General features: G+C 36.6%; 1 protein-coding gene across 10 annotated transcripts in view; it reads left to right on the top strand.

Annotated features, from left to right (window-relative positions):
* LOC117400839 (AF4/FMR2 family member 1-like) overlaps positions 1 to 12212 on the top strand; it is an 89854-nt gene that overhangs the window by 54026 nt on the left and 23616 nt on the right. For all 10 annotated transcript variants that reach the window (XR_009307652.1, XR_009307653.1, XM_058991078.1 and 7 more), the window contains 3 exons: positions 10411 to 10452; positions 11491 to 11577; positions 11983 to 12019. Coding sequence is in view for 8 of the 10 variants with exons in the window: in XM_058991078.1 (XP_058847061.1) it covers positions 10411 to 10452; positions 11491 to 11577; positions 11983 to 12019 (166 nt within the window). In the remaining 2 variants the exon portion in view is untranslated. The remainder of the gene's footprint in view (positions 1 to 10410; positions 10453 to 11490; positions 11578 to 11982; positions 12020 to 12212) is intronic.

The raw sequence follows: 12212 nt of genomic DNA, 5'->3' as shown, positions 1-12212 counted from the left end.
AGCTTCAGGTTCAGCAGGCCTCTGTAATCGAATGGTAGGAGTCTCCCAACAACATGAAATAAACCTTTAGATCCATGTCATGTTTTATCAGGAGGTTATTCTGTTGTGTTCAATAAAGCACATTAGAAATTGTCCTGATGTACTGTACAGTGAATTTTGAATCATAATGATTTTATAAAACTATCGTAACTGCCCTCGCATCCTATTAATCTGTTAAATGTTGGCAGCCCTGACAGAGAAACAAAGGCAGTTTATCATGCTTCTGTGTAAAGGCTGATACAGATGTATGTGTCTGCTTCATTTGAAGTCAGATGTTTACTGGGGGCTTGAGTGTTTTGGTCTCCTTGCAAGACCAGTTCAGGCAACTTGAAGCATGTTGTTCTGCCATGAGGCACACACCCAGGTTAAACCACTCTGGCTGTGTGCAATATGATAAGGTGTGTTAAAGGCAAATATTATGCTTGACTTTGTGACTGTCCTGCCTCTCCCAGCGTGGTAGGGAATGTACAGCAGGCTGGGGTTGGGAGTATGTCCTCGAAAGTACAGTCAGCACTCGCGTATCCAACCCTATAAAAGTCTGACAACAGTGACAGCTAAAAGAGTGTGACGCATATCTCGGCCCATTCCAACCCTTTTCAGGGAACACAAAAAGATACAATGTCAAAAATGCATGGCTGAAAGGACTGTGTTTTTTAAAATAAGTAGGATTCCATTTAGATGTACTGTAGTTGGTTTTGTTGCTACAGTACTATATTTTCAACAGAAGAAGTATTTTAATTTGCCAAGAGACGGACTGTAATACACTACATACTATAAAATCTGGTATGTAGTAGCAGTATGTAAAATTCCCCATTTAGTATTCAAAATTGCAGAATATAGTGCTCGATAAGTCCCTAATGTCACAGTTCACTTGGAAATGAAAATGCATAAAAGTAACTAAAGATCACAGATTTAAAAAAAAAAAAAAACACTCTTTAATGATTTAACTGTTTTACATTACATTAGCTGGTCTCGTCTGCTTTGTGTTTGCTGCATTTGTCAGGTGAAACTGGAAGAAGCGCTGTGTAACTGCACAAATAGACAGATTTGCGCATAACGGGGGAAAAAAACGCGGGCTGTGACGGATAATAAATTGTAACATTGAAGAGATGGGCTTTGTATCAGAAAACTGGTGAGAGTCGGGAATGGCGTGTGACGGGCAAGTGCATTAATTTGTTTCATTTATTTATTTATTTTTATATATATATATATATATATAATATATATATATATATATATATATATATATATAAATAGGAATTGATTTGTTTCATAATACAAGGACGGTAAAACGCGACTATCCGAGTGGTGACTGTACCATACTCTGTTAAATATGTTTGTTTTTTCTTTCAATGCTTTGTTTAGTGACAACTACTTAGGGGTAACTGATGGCTAAGTAGAGTAAATTGATGAAAGGAGATGATAGGATAGATGGGGCCTAGCTCCACCCCCCCAAACCACATTTAATAGGTTAACATAACTAATATAATTAAGTCAAACACATCAGATTTACAGTGTTTCCCCTTTATCTGTTTCAAGCCTGTACTGCAAAGTACGGTGGCCCTGTAAGCATCGAAACAAAGTGCTTTTTTATCATGTTTACACAATCGCGGTCCTAGAAGCCCACTTCAGTATGATTTGTAGGGTTAACACCAGTAGAATACGGTAACCTCAGTTTCATGCAGCACTTGTGATGATGAAGTGTGCTACTACTGTTGAACACTTGCATTCAAGAAATTTAGAACAATAACCAAAATTAACAACTTAAACAAAATCATTATAATGAAGGGCTGAAACGCAGCAAAAAGGTCAGTAATTTAAAAAGCGGAAGTGAAAAGGTTACCTTATCAAGCTGGAATTTATCTTTGTGAATTCCAGTAAACCAGTGTTGTTTTGCACCGGTTAAAACGTAGGGTGCCTAAGTAAAGTTTTAAGTCAAGACGAACAGATTTGCTTGTCTGTTGCATCTTCTTTAGCAGCTGCATCTATCTCAGATATAATGGATTCAGTTGCATTGTTTACCGTCAGGAGTTTGAGAATGATTCATTGAGTAGCAGCTTCCCTAATTAGATGATGAGCTGATAATATCTCTTCAGCCAAAGAAGCAGGCATGGTAATTAAGATGTTACCGTCATGAAAAACAGTGATGTAGCTGAGTTTTATACTAAAGCAGGGTCAGCTGTTCTCAAACTGACCATTTTAAGAACGGTGAAAGCAGAACACATAGAAGTACTTGGGACTGTAATTGGGAGGTGTACTGCTATGGGGGGGGGGGGGGGGAAATAAAAACATTTATGGAATTACAATTAAAAGTACTGCAGCTTACTTGATTGCAGTAGAAAAACAGGTCTGCACTAAATTTAGCGCTCAGATTGTGGGAATGAAAAATAATGGCTTGGATGGAAATATCTAAAATATATGATAATGTGCTTGCTGTGGTGCATTTAATATCATAAATAACAGAACAAACTCACTAAAACTAAACTTTTTTACTGAAAATAAACTAACATGTAAGCATAAGAGCTGGCAGTGTTTCATGCTGTCAGATCAGGACCACACTGACACTGAGCATGGGAGCTGCAGCATGCTATTTCTCATGTTACACTGTACACAATTAGAGGTGCCGTCACCAATTCCAGACACAACGCTTGCAAAATATTTAAAATATAAACATGCTGACTGAATTCATTGCAGTCAGCTGCATTGATTAACCACTCGGCAGAATGTGGCAACAAACAAGTCAGTACAGACATTTAATGTTTTGGTATCACTTTAGTGTCTTAATGAGTTGTTGTATTTTAAGCAGTTTAATATGGTAGCAACCAATTGCTCCTGAAGTGGCACCCAGCAATTAAATTTGGCAACCAATTTTTTTTCTGACCTGGAGCCATTGGCTCCTAAGACCAAAAACTTGGAGCTCTGATTTGTAATTTTGTTTTAAAAGGAATGTATTTTAAAGAATAGACAACAAACAAAAGCAAAACAGGCCATGAAGCTTATTTGGCCAAAAGTGCTTTACAGTGTTATTGCAAACACTTGCACAAGCAAATGAGACAATTGTGTGATATATATTTTTTTGTTTCGTGCTTCATATACTATATTGTGAAATGTATCGTATCGTGATCCGTGTCGTATCATGAAGACACTGCCAATACCCAGCCCTACCTAGGAGCTATTGGCTCTCGGGGCAAAACCGTTCATCTGGAGCTCTGTGTTGGTGTAGTTGTGCACCATTGAAAATGGTGCTCCATGGTTCTTCTCAGTTACTTAATACAGCCAGGATTTATTGGTCCTGAACTGTAAAAGGAAGTTGTTCAAAATGTAATGATGTTTTTGTTTGGTGGATGTTTTAGATATTTGTTTTGGAACCATGAATACTGTGACTAATGGAATATTTTAATGGAAGATATAAAGTTAAAGATAATGATCAGTGGTCCTGGTACAGTTAATCCTCCAGGACCACTGCTGATTTAATGACTTGTAGAAGGCTTGCTTTGATGAAGGCCAGCTTGTAAGTAACAGGCAGTATTCAGCCTGTTATTTAGAAAAAAAAACGGTTTCTTTCATGGTTGCTTTTTTCTCTAATTACAGTACGCAACAAGCATATTGTAACAATTGCTTTTGTTAGAATTCCAAGTTTCTTCCACAAACCTTACTGTCCAGCAAGGTGGCTACTGCAAAACAAAGAAATGTTCAACAACATTACCCTTTGTTGAATATTTTTACAGAAATGTGTGGATCCTATGTGTTGAACTGCATTAACTGTACATGTGCATAAAGGGTTACACCACAAAGGCACATATTTAATAGAAGAGTGTTCATTCATCGCTGACATCGGCTGTTACAAGCAAATTAGTACACAGTACCTCATTCCAAACATCGTCCTAAAGATCAACATAGTTGCATTTTTAAAATAACTCCAATCTACAGTAAATGAGTTGCTAGTATTTATTAAAGCGTCCTTTAACTTAAGAAGCTGTCTGTTTATTTGATTGCTGGTTGAGTTCTATGTGTAGTATACAGTATCACCGATATAATGTGGGTAAACTTTCACTTGCGGAGGCTCGGAGCCGGTTAGTGAGTGCAGTATTTACACAAGACCTTTACACGTAAGTGGAGCTCTTCTGTAGTACCTACCAATGGAAAAAATGGTGTAACCCTTTATTGGAAGTATGTTCTGTGTTTTTAAAACAAGAAGTGACAATAAATCTGTCTGTAGAAGGACAGGACACAGACTGATTTGGGGCCAGATTTAAAGATTACATTAAGTTGCATTTGTTGTCGGTTTTGGTGATTTGACCAATTTCTATATCTATGGCTCTCCTTAAAGACTTTTCAAAGTTGCTCACATAAATGTTTCGGGGTATATAACTATCACATTAATCACTTAAATTGGGATAAGCTTGGTGAACATGTCATCTCAACATACCAAAGTCTGAAGTAGATGGCTTCAGTGGTACTCATAGTGGTTTCATGTGATAAGGTAGTATTCCTCCAAGCAGAAGTACTTGTGGTGCACAAGCAAGAACCTCCAATTTAAAACATCAGCCCATCAAACTCACAATGTGTTCAATTGTCACCATCTCCTGAGTCTTTTCCACAACGTCACTGTTGGTTAGATACCACTGTCACTGATGAGCAATTAATTCTACACCATGTTGCTACCAGCTTTGTTTACAGATACATTTACTGCAATGCCATGATGAGGAATTATACCAATACAGGTCTTACCAGCTGCAGCAGATTTTATTGCAGGCAGGTAGCTTGCTATCAGAATTGCATTAGTGTTTATCAAAATCTACTGCACATAACTTCAGCCTCCGTGACCTCTCCTGTGTACTGTTTTTCATTCTCTTGATAATCTGGGTTATGTAATTCTTCTTTGGGAGCACATACACAGTTTACTTGTAGTGTAGTGTGGGCTAGTTAACTGGGCTTACTATAATCTGATAAGCCATAGTCTATTTTAGAAATGTATCATTAATGTAACTAATGCTTTTTGACGGAGGGGTAATCTCTGCTTGCAAAAATAGCACGATATGAACATAATTTAGATATTTTATTTAACATCATGTAATCAAAGAAACTACAAAATTATATCATAAAAGTCTACCAGAAGCCATAATAGTAGTACAGTATTTCATGTTGGATTTCGAAATGTCCCATTTTTCAATTTGTCAGTTTTTACGTTACGTAAATGGAAAACTACAAAGCGGTATGCAATTCAGTATGTTAATGTAACATTATTCAGCAGGTTTCATTCGACTTTGTGAAGCAAAATTTGTTAATTCTATAGGGTGATGCAAAACCTTTGGCCATACCTGTATGTACATTTAGTACATAGCAACACAAACACAAGAATACAGTGGAATTCACCCTGCCTTTTGTAACTGAAAATGGCCAAGCAAAGGGAGAATTAAGCCAAGCCACAATTGTACTGGATTTTAGCCAAGGCACTGGGGTATACAAGCCTGCTATCCTTTTAAAATGGTGCCATGGAATTTTTAATTTACACAGTAGAAAAAATAGAGACCAGTTGTGGTTCACATCTGAAATTCTCTCACAGCACAGTGCCCCTTAACCTCATGGGATAAATTTAAAAATAATAATTAATTAATAAATAAATAAATTAAACAAAACACATTACTAATAAATGTTGAGCTCTGCAAGACATTTATAGGCCCTGGTCCTCGATCTGAAAGTTGCTTATTAAACTATTAGCGTGTATTTCTTAAAAGCCCTCCATCTGTCTCTGATCTGGCAGGCATGCCACATGCTGTTCAATGTACAGCATGTGATATATACAGTAAACTGTCTGAACCCATTGCGCAGCTCAGTATGTACATGTCCATTCATTAGAGTGTAAAAAAATATATATATACTTTTATTATACCATTTGATATGACCTGCTGGACACATTCTGCTTCTCAGTACCTGGTTTATTATATATATATATATATATATATATATATATATATATATATATATATATATATATATATATATATATATATAAATATAAATAAATTCAGTTCCTTCATGTTCAGTTCCTTTCATTCACCCACACAGAAAACAGAAGTTCAGTACATCCAGTGCTTGCAGTACTTAAACCCTTTTAAACTACAGACCAGTCCCGCATTAGGCTTTTTACTCCCGGTCATGCGATGTCAGATACAAAAGATAAGACTGCTACACGAGAGCGACTTGTTCAAAGAGCTAATGGTAGAGACTGGTGGGGTTGTAATGTAGAGCTTAGTATAAATCCTTTTTTTCAGCTGGGTAACAGAATGTCGAGTTGTAATTTTCTCATTTTTAGTACAGTAATGGCCTGACTAATTTCCTGCAAAATGTTTTATTCCGGAAATCCTATAAGGTAAGTCTAGAGTAGAAGTTGTTTTTTTATTATATAATCCTACAGATAAGAATTGTACAGCAGAGCTTGTATTGTTTTATGTACTGTACTGTAGTTGTATTGGTATTGACTTGGTTCAAACTGGGATGTGTTCCTTATAAGATGGTTGTATTACATAAATCTGCAGGTTCAAGGCACACGGTATGTAGATGCAATAAAAACAAGACAACAAAGTAAGGTCTTTTTTCATGACTGTGTCCTTTTTACACAGTTAGCTCGCTTCCTTTGCAGCACCTGATGCTGAAAGGCTGATATATTTGCTGCTTTTGTTGTTCTTTTGGTTATCCAAATGAACAGCATTACAGTACATCCTATCCTCCAATCAAATATCGTTGCAATGCTGTTTTGTACACCTGTGACTTTTTGGTTCCAGATGGTAACCCAAATACTATTCAATTGATCTAAACAGCAGCTTATCTGAATACTAGGGATGGGCACCAATATCGATATTTTGATATGATATAAGATATCAATAATTTCTGTATCGTGATATCGATATATATATATCGAAATAATTAATGTACGCTCGCAGAGACATACTTTTTATTGTTAATACTGCTAAAAATACAAACGCATTATAATCACGTTTCATTTTTATCCACCAGTTGAGTTAACCAAGGGTGACTGTATATACATATATACATACATACATACATACATACATACATACATACACACAAACAATTTCAGACAGTTATGACCATGGTTTCTTATCAAACACTCGTCAAACATAAATAATTCAATTGCATAATAACACTTTAGTGCATAAACAGTTGTTATAAGTAAAACACAATTGTTTATTATTGTGTATTATTAGATGTATTAGTAGAAGCGTTAGACATAATACTTGTCAATGCAACAAGCAATAACAAAAACAGAACTGAAAGTCTGAACTTTGCTTTATACTCGTGCAATACAATGTAACTTTGTTATTAAACAAAACTGTTACTTAGTTCCCACTGACACACAACCTTTTAACAAAGTTGCTGGAATGTTTAAATTGAGTTACGATGTTGCTAGAAGGTTGTGTGTTAGCGGCTTCTCAATGACCGCGTGAAGCATGTGAAGCTAGTGGTCTGCTGGCAAATATTGTGAATAAACGCGGCAGGCATTTAATTGAAGTTTTGCGGTATGCGGCTTCTCATTCTTCAAGGATATAAACCAGCGGCCCTTATGCTGATTTCTGCTGTCACCTTGTCTTTTATTTGACACTACAAACATGTAGCAGAAAAAATAATTGGATTAGTTTGGAGAGTACTTTTATAAACTGACTGCGCTAATGTAATTATAATGACACACAAACAGTATATGCTCTCTAACTGAAACAGTTCAATAGAGCAATGCTGAAACTAATTACACATTTAAAAAAAAAAAGATAAATATAATTTCTAAATAAATACACTGATTTAAACTGAACTCCCCTTCATAGTCACAGAGGTAGCTCTGTTATTTGCATGCTGCATAAGCACCATTGGCCATCCGTTTTGCATTATTTTGAGAAGCGCACATGCTTCAGCGGTTCATTACTTACGCTATTACACAGTGTAACAAATTTCTTTTTTTTTTTTGGTTCCTGGGTAGTAAGTGTTATTTCCTAATTGCTTATGTCTCAAAAGTATAGAAAATGGCTACTATTCCCCACAAACTTTGCTTTTGTGACCAGGACAGTGATATTTTGAAATTTACCTATTTCCAGTGAGAAAACGGGCGAATTTGTGTCTTTTCGTTCACATAAAGTCAGAAAAAAACAACATATGAATCCAAATTAACATGTATTTATACTAAAGTAATACAAAAATGACTACAAAAGATTTAGAAGTGAGTAGTTTTTCGAGATTTACGATTATACTGTAAATCACTTTTACGAATCAGCCCCCAAATGTAGTCTCCCATCATGTTCTCGTTATACTGTCCTTGGTAGCGGCGTTCAAGTCCAGTATATCCTGGTGGAAGCGCTCGCCTTGCTCCTCCGAGTACGCTCCCATGTTCTCCTTGAATTTATCAAGATGAGCATCAAGGATATGGACTTTGAGGGACATCCTACAGCCCATTGTGCCGTAGTTCTTCACCAGAGTCTCAACCAGCTCCACATAGTTTTCGGCCTTGTGATTGCCCAGGAAGCCCCGAACCACTGCGACAAAGCTGTTCCAAGCCGCTTTCTCCTTACTAGTGAGCTTCTTGGGGAATTCATTGCACTCCAGGATCATCTTTATCTGTGGTCCGACGAAGACACCGGCTTTGACCTTTGCCTCAGACAGCTTAGGGAAGAAGTCTTGAAGGTACTTGAAGGCTGCCGACTCCTTATCTAGAGCTCTGACAAATTGTTTCATAAGGCCCAATTTGATGTGCAGTGGTGGCATCAGCACCTTCCGGGGGTCCCAGCCGTACTCCTCATACTTCAAGGTGTCCAGCAAGGTCTTGATGATGTTGTAATCCTCTTTGAGGTGCACCGAGTGAGCCAGGGGAAGAGATGGGTACTTGTTACCATTAGGGCAGCAGTGTGGAGTAGTGGTTAGGGCTCTGGACTCTTGACCGGAGGGTTGTGGGTTCAATCCCCAGTGGGGGACACTGCTGTTGTACCCTTGAGCAAGGTACTTTACCTAGATTGCTCCAGTAAAAACCCAACTGTATAAATGGGTAATTGTATGTAAAAATAATGTGATATCTGTATAATGTGAAATAATGTATAATGTGATATCTTGTAACAATTGTAAGTCGCCCTGGATAAGGGCGTCTGCTAAGAAATAAATAATAATAATAATAATAAATAATGGAGCAGCACGGCTTTGAGGCTCCTGGATGAGCTGTCAATGAAGGACAGTATAACGAGAACATGATGGGAAACTACATTTGGGGGCTGAAAGTGATTTACAGTATAATCGTAACTCTCGAAAAACTACTCACTTCTAAATCTTTTGTAGTCATTTTTGTATTACTTTAGTATAAATACATGTTAATTTGGATTCATATGTTGTTTTTTTCTGACTTTAGGTGAACAAATTTGCCTGTTTTCTCATTGGAAATAGGTAAATTTCAAAATATCACTCCTGGTCACAAATGCAAAGTTTGTGGGGAATAATAGCCATTTTCTATACTTTTGAGGCATAAGCAATTAGGAAATAACACTTACTACCCAGGAACAAAAATTGTGTTACATAGTGTTATTAATGTATTTTTAAAATGTGAACTTTCGGTATTATAAATGAGATGTACTTTTAAAACACAGAAACATATCTCAAAATAATGCAGAATCCGGCATGACACCGTCCTTAATACTCTTAGAGGTTTTGTGAGTCAGCATGATGTACAGCAGCTGATGATTCAATTGCTTCCGGATTGGCTAAAGTCTGTGCAGTGAAGTATAGAAATATTTAGGTTTTGTGGTGGCTGATGATGAAATAGTAAAACAGTATAACAAGACCTTGTTTTTCTCCATGGATATTGTGAAGCAAAGCACCACTAAATTTAAAATAAGTTATTGCTTTCCATATGTACATATCAGTTCACAGTTATATATGTTTGATATTGCAATATGGTTATTATATTTCTGTGTTTTGGAAGACATCGATATTATTGATCTCGAAATGCATGCACGATATAGATATACGATTTTCATATCGTCGCCCATCCCTACTAAATACCATTGTTGTGTGAATGACTAAAAAAAGCCCTTTGGGTAAACAGTAGATTCACTACCAGTTAAATCGACCCCGTTGGCGCTCACATTTATTATTGTACTTGCATTGAAATTTATTTGAAGAAATTATTTCAGTGTGACTTTAGGCCAAGGTGACCTACAGTATTTTTCACAGTATTGTGAGGCTTTATCTTTTGAACCACTTGCCAGAATTTGGTGAAGCTGTTTCTGCCTCTTTTGGTTTTGTTTCTTTTAACTACTGTTTGTCTGTCCTGTCTTTTGACTAAATGTTTTTCTTTTATTTTGTACTTTCATTTTTCAGACGCTGTCCAATGAAGCCCACTGCGTAGAAGACATTTTAAGGGTAAATATGCTGCAGTAATCCATTTCTTCATCCCTTATGCATTTTTTATAGGCTCCTCTAAAAATCAGTTTTGAAAGTTCAACAAATTATACTGTAACTGTTAAAGAAACTATCTCAAGTAAAGACTATGGTAAGCAAAATGAAACTTCAACAAAAAAGTGACAAACACAGAGATATTATATACATGATACTGTGTGTGGAGGGGGAGGGGGGGGCAGCGTCAACATAAAAGCAACACAACTTATTTTGTTCTGCAAAAGCAAATGCTGTAAAATGTGGTCATTCCTGCCTACAAATCAAGACTGACTCAGTGTCCTGCATAACAAACTAAACCAAACCAAATTACACCAGCCTGCTTTCAACTATTTGCATCCTTATATATGAAAATGTTTGCATTTATTTTACTTAAATTTGATTTTATTTATTTATTTATGTATTTATGTATGAAGAGAGATTAAAAAGCTTGTAGGGTAGTACAGCTTCATAAACTACTAAATACAGACCATGACAGACCTGTGTATTGCCTTACAAAACACCTTATTTCACAGAACTGCCATCAAATATTTTGATGCTACAGCTTGCTGACCTGCCCTCCTCCCTGGTTTTTTTTTTTTTTTTCGCTTTGTATATTGACTATTTTAACTGGTATCCAAATAATTTCTTATTTGAGAAAACAAATCCATACTGCAAAAAATGTGTCCTTTTATAATAGAATACAGAATTATGCTACAGTACACTGTCAATAAGTCTCGTTTTACTTTGTCAGTAGCTATCGTGTTGATTTATAAACCACTGGGATCATGCATTTGTTAATGCAAATAAAACTCTAACCAGAATGACCTTTGGCAACAAGTGTGTGAAGTGATGCAAATGATTACACTGCTGGTCCCGGATGATTTGTCGTCTTTGTAAAAAGAGCTATTGAGGATGTCCATAGCTGGAAATAAGGGGCGTAGATGATCGGGGTGAACGATGAAATTGTATCTCTTGTTTGATACTTTCTCATTCTGTCTTTCTTCTGACTCATTGTTATTATAGGAAATGACCCATTCTTGGCCTCCACCCTTGACAGCCATACATACACCAAGCACAGCGGAGCCTTCAAAATTTCCTTTCCCAGCAAAGGTGAGTAAAGCCACGTTTTAAAGCCGCAGGATTATTAGTGGGTAAAAAATAAGAAGTATCTTACGTTTCCTTGGTGAAGTAGCAGCTTAAGCTGTATATGTTTGTTGCTTTTGATTGTAGAGGGTTGCCTAAAGATGAAACACAATGGTGAAGACCACTATCTGAAGTAGTGTATTTGCATCTAAATGTGTCTAAATATCCCTGCCATTGTATTAAAACTCATTAATGATGAAGTATCTAAGTAATAATGATTTATTTTGCCTGGCTGTGAAGAGGGCACTTGGGTAGGCAGTTTCTGTAAAATGAAAATTTTAATTCCTGCGAGGCCAATTATTTGAAAGAAAAAGCAGGAAATGTGGAGATCCTTTTTAGCCTCAAACACTTTTTTCCTGTTTTTGTTTCTAGGAATCTCAGCATGTCCATTCTGGTTTTGTGGGACAAAGTAAGTTTCAGCAAAGACTTCATATATAGATGTCGTATATCATTATACACCACACCCAGAACCATATCGGGACACGCAGGCTGCTATTGAAAGGCCCTGGGATTTCAAACATTCAGCAGCAACGGAACCTCAGCTTGTTTTATTTTAAACTGTGGGCAGTGATTTATGTTCTTGGATATGTCTGTTAATTACA

Source organism: Acipenser ruthenus, chromosome 2 (genome assembly GCF_902713425.1).
Source record: "Acipenser ruthenus chromosome 2, fAciRut3.2 maternal haplotype, whole genome shotgun sequence".
Lineage (NCBI taxonomy): Eukaryota > Metazoa > Chordata > Actinopteri > Acipenseriformes > Acipenseridae > Acipenser > Acipenser ruthenus.
Note: the sequence above shows the minus strand (reverse complement) of the source record. Positions and strands in the feature narration are given on the sequence as shown.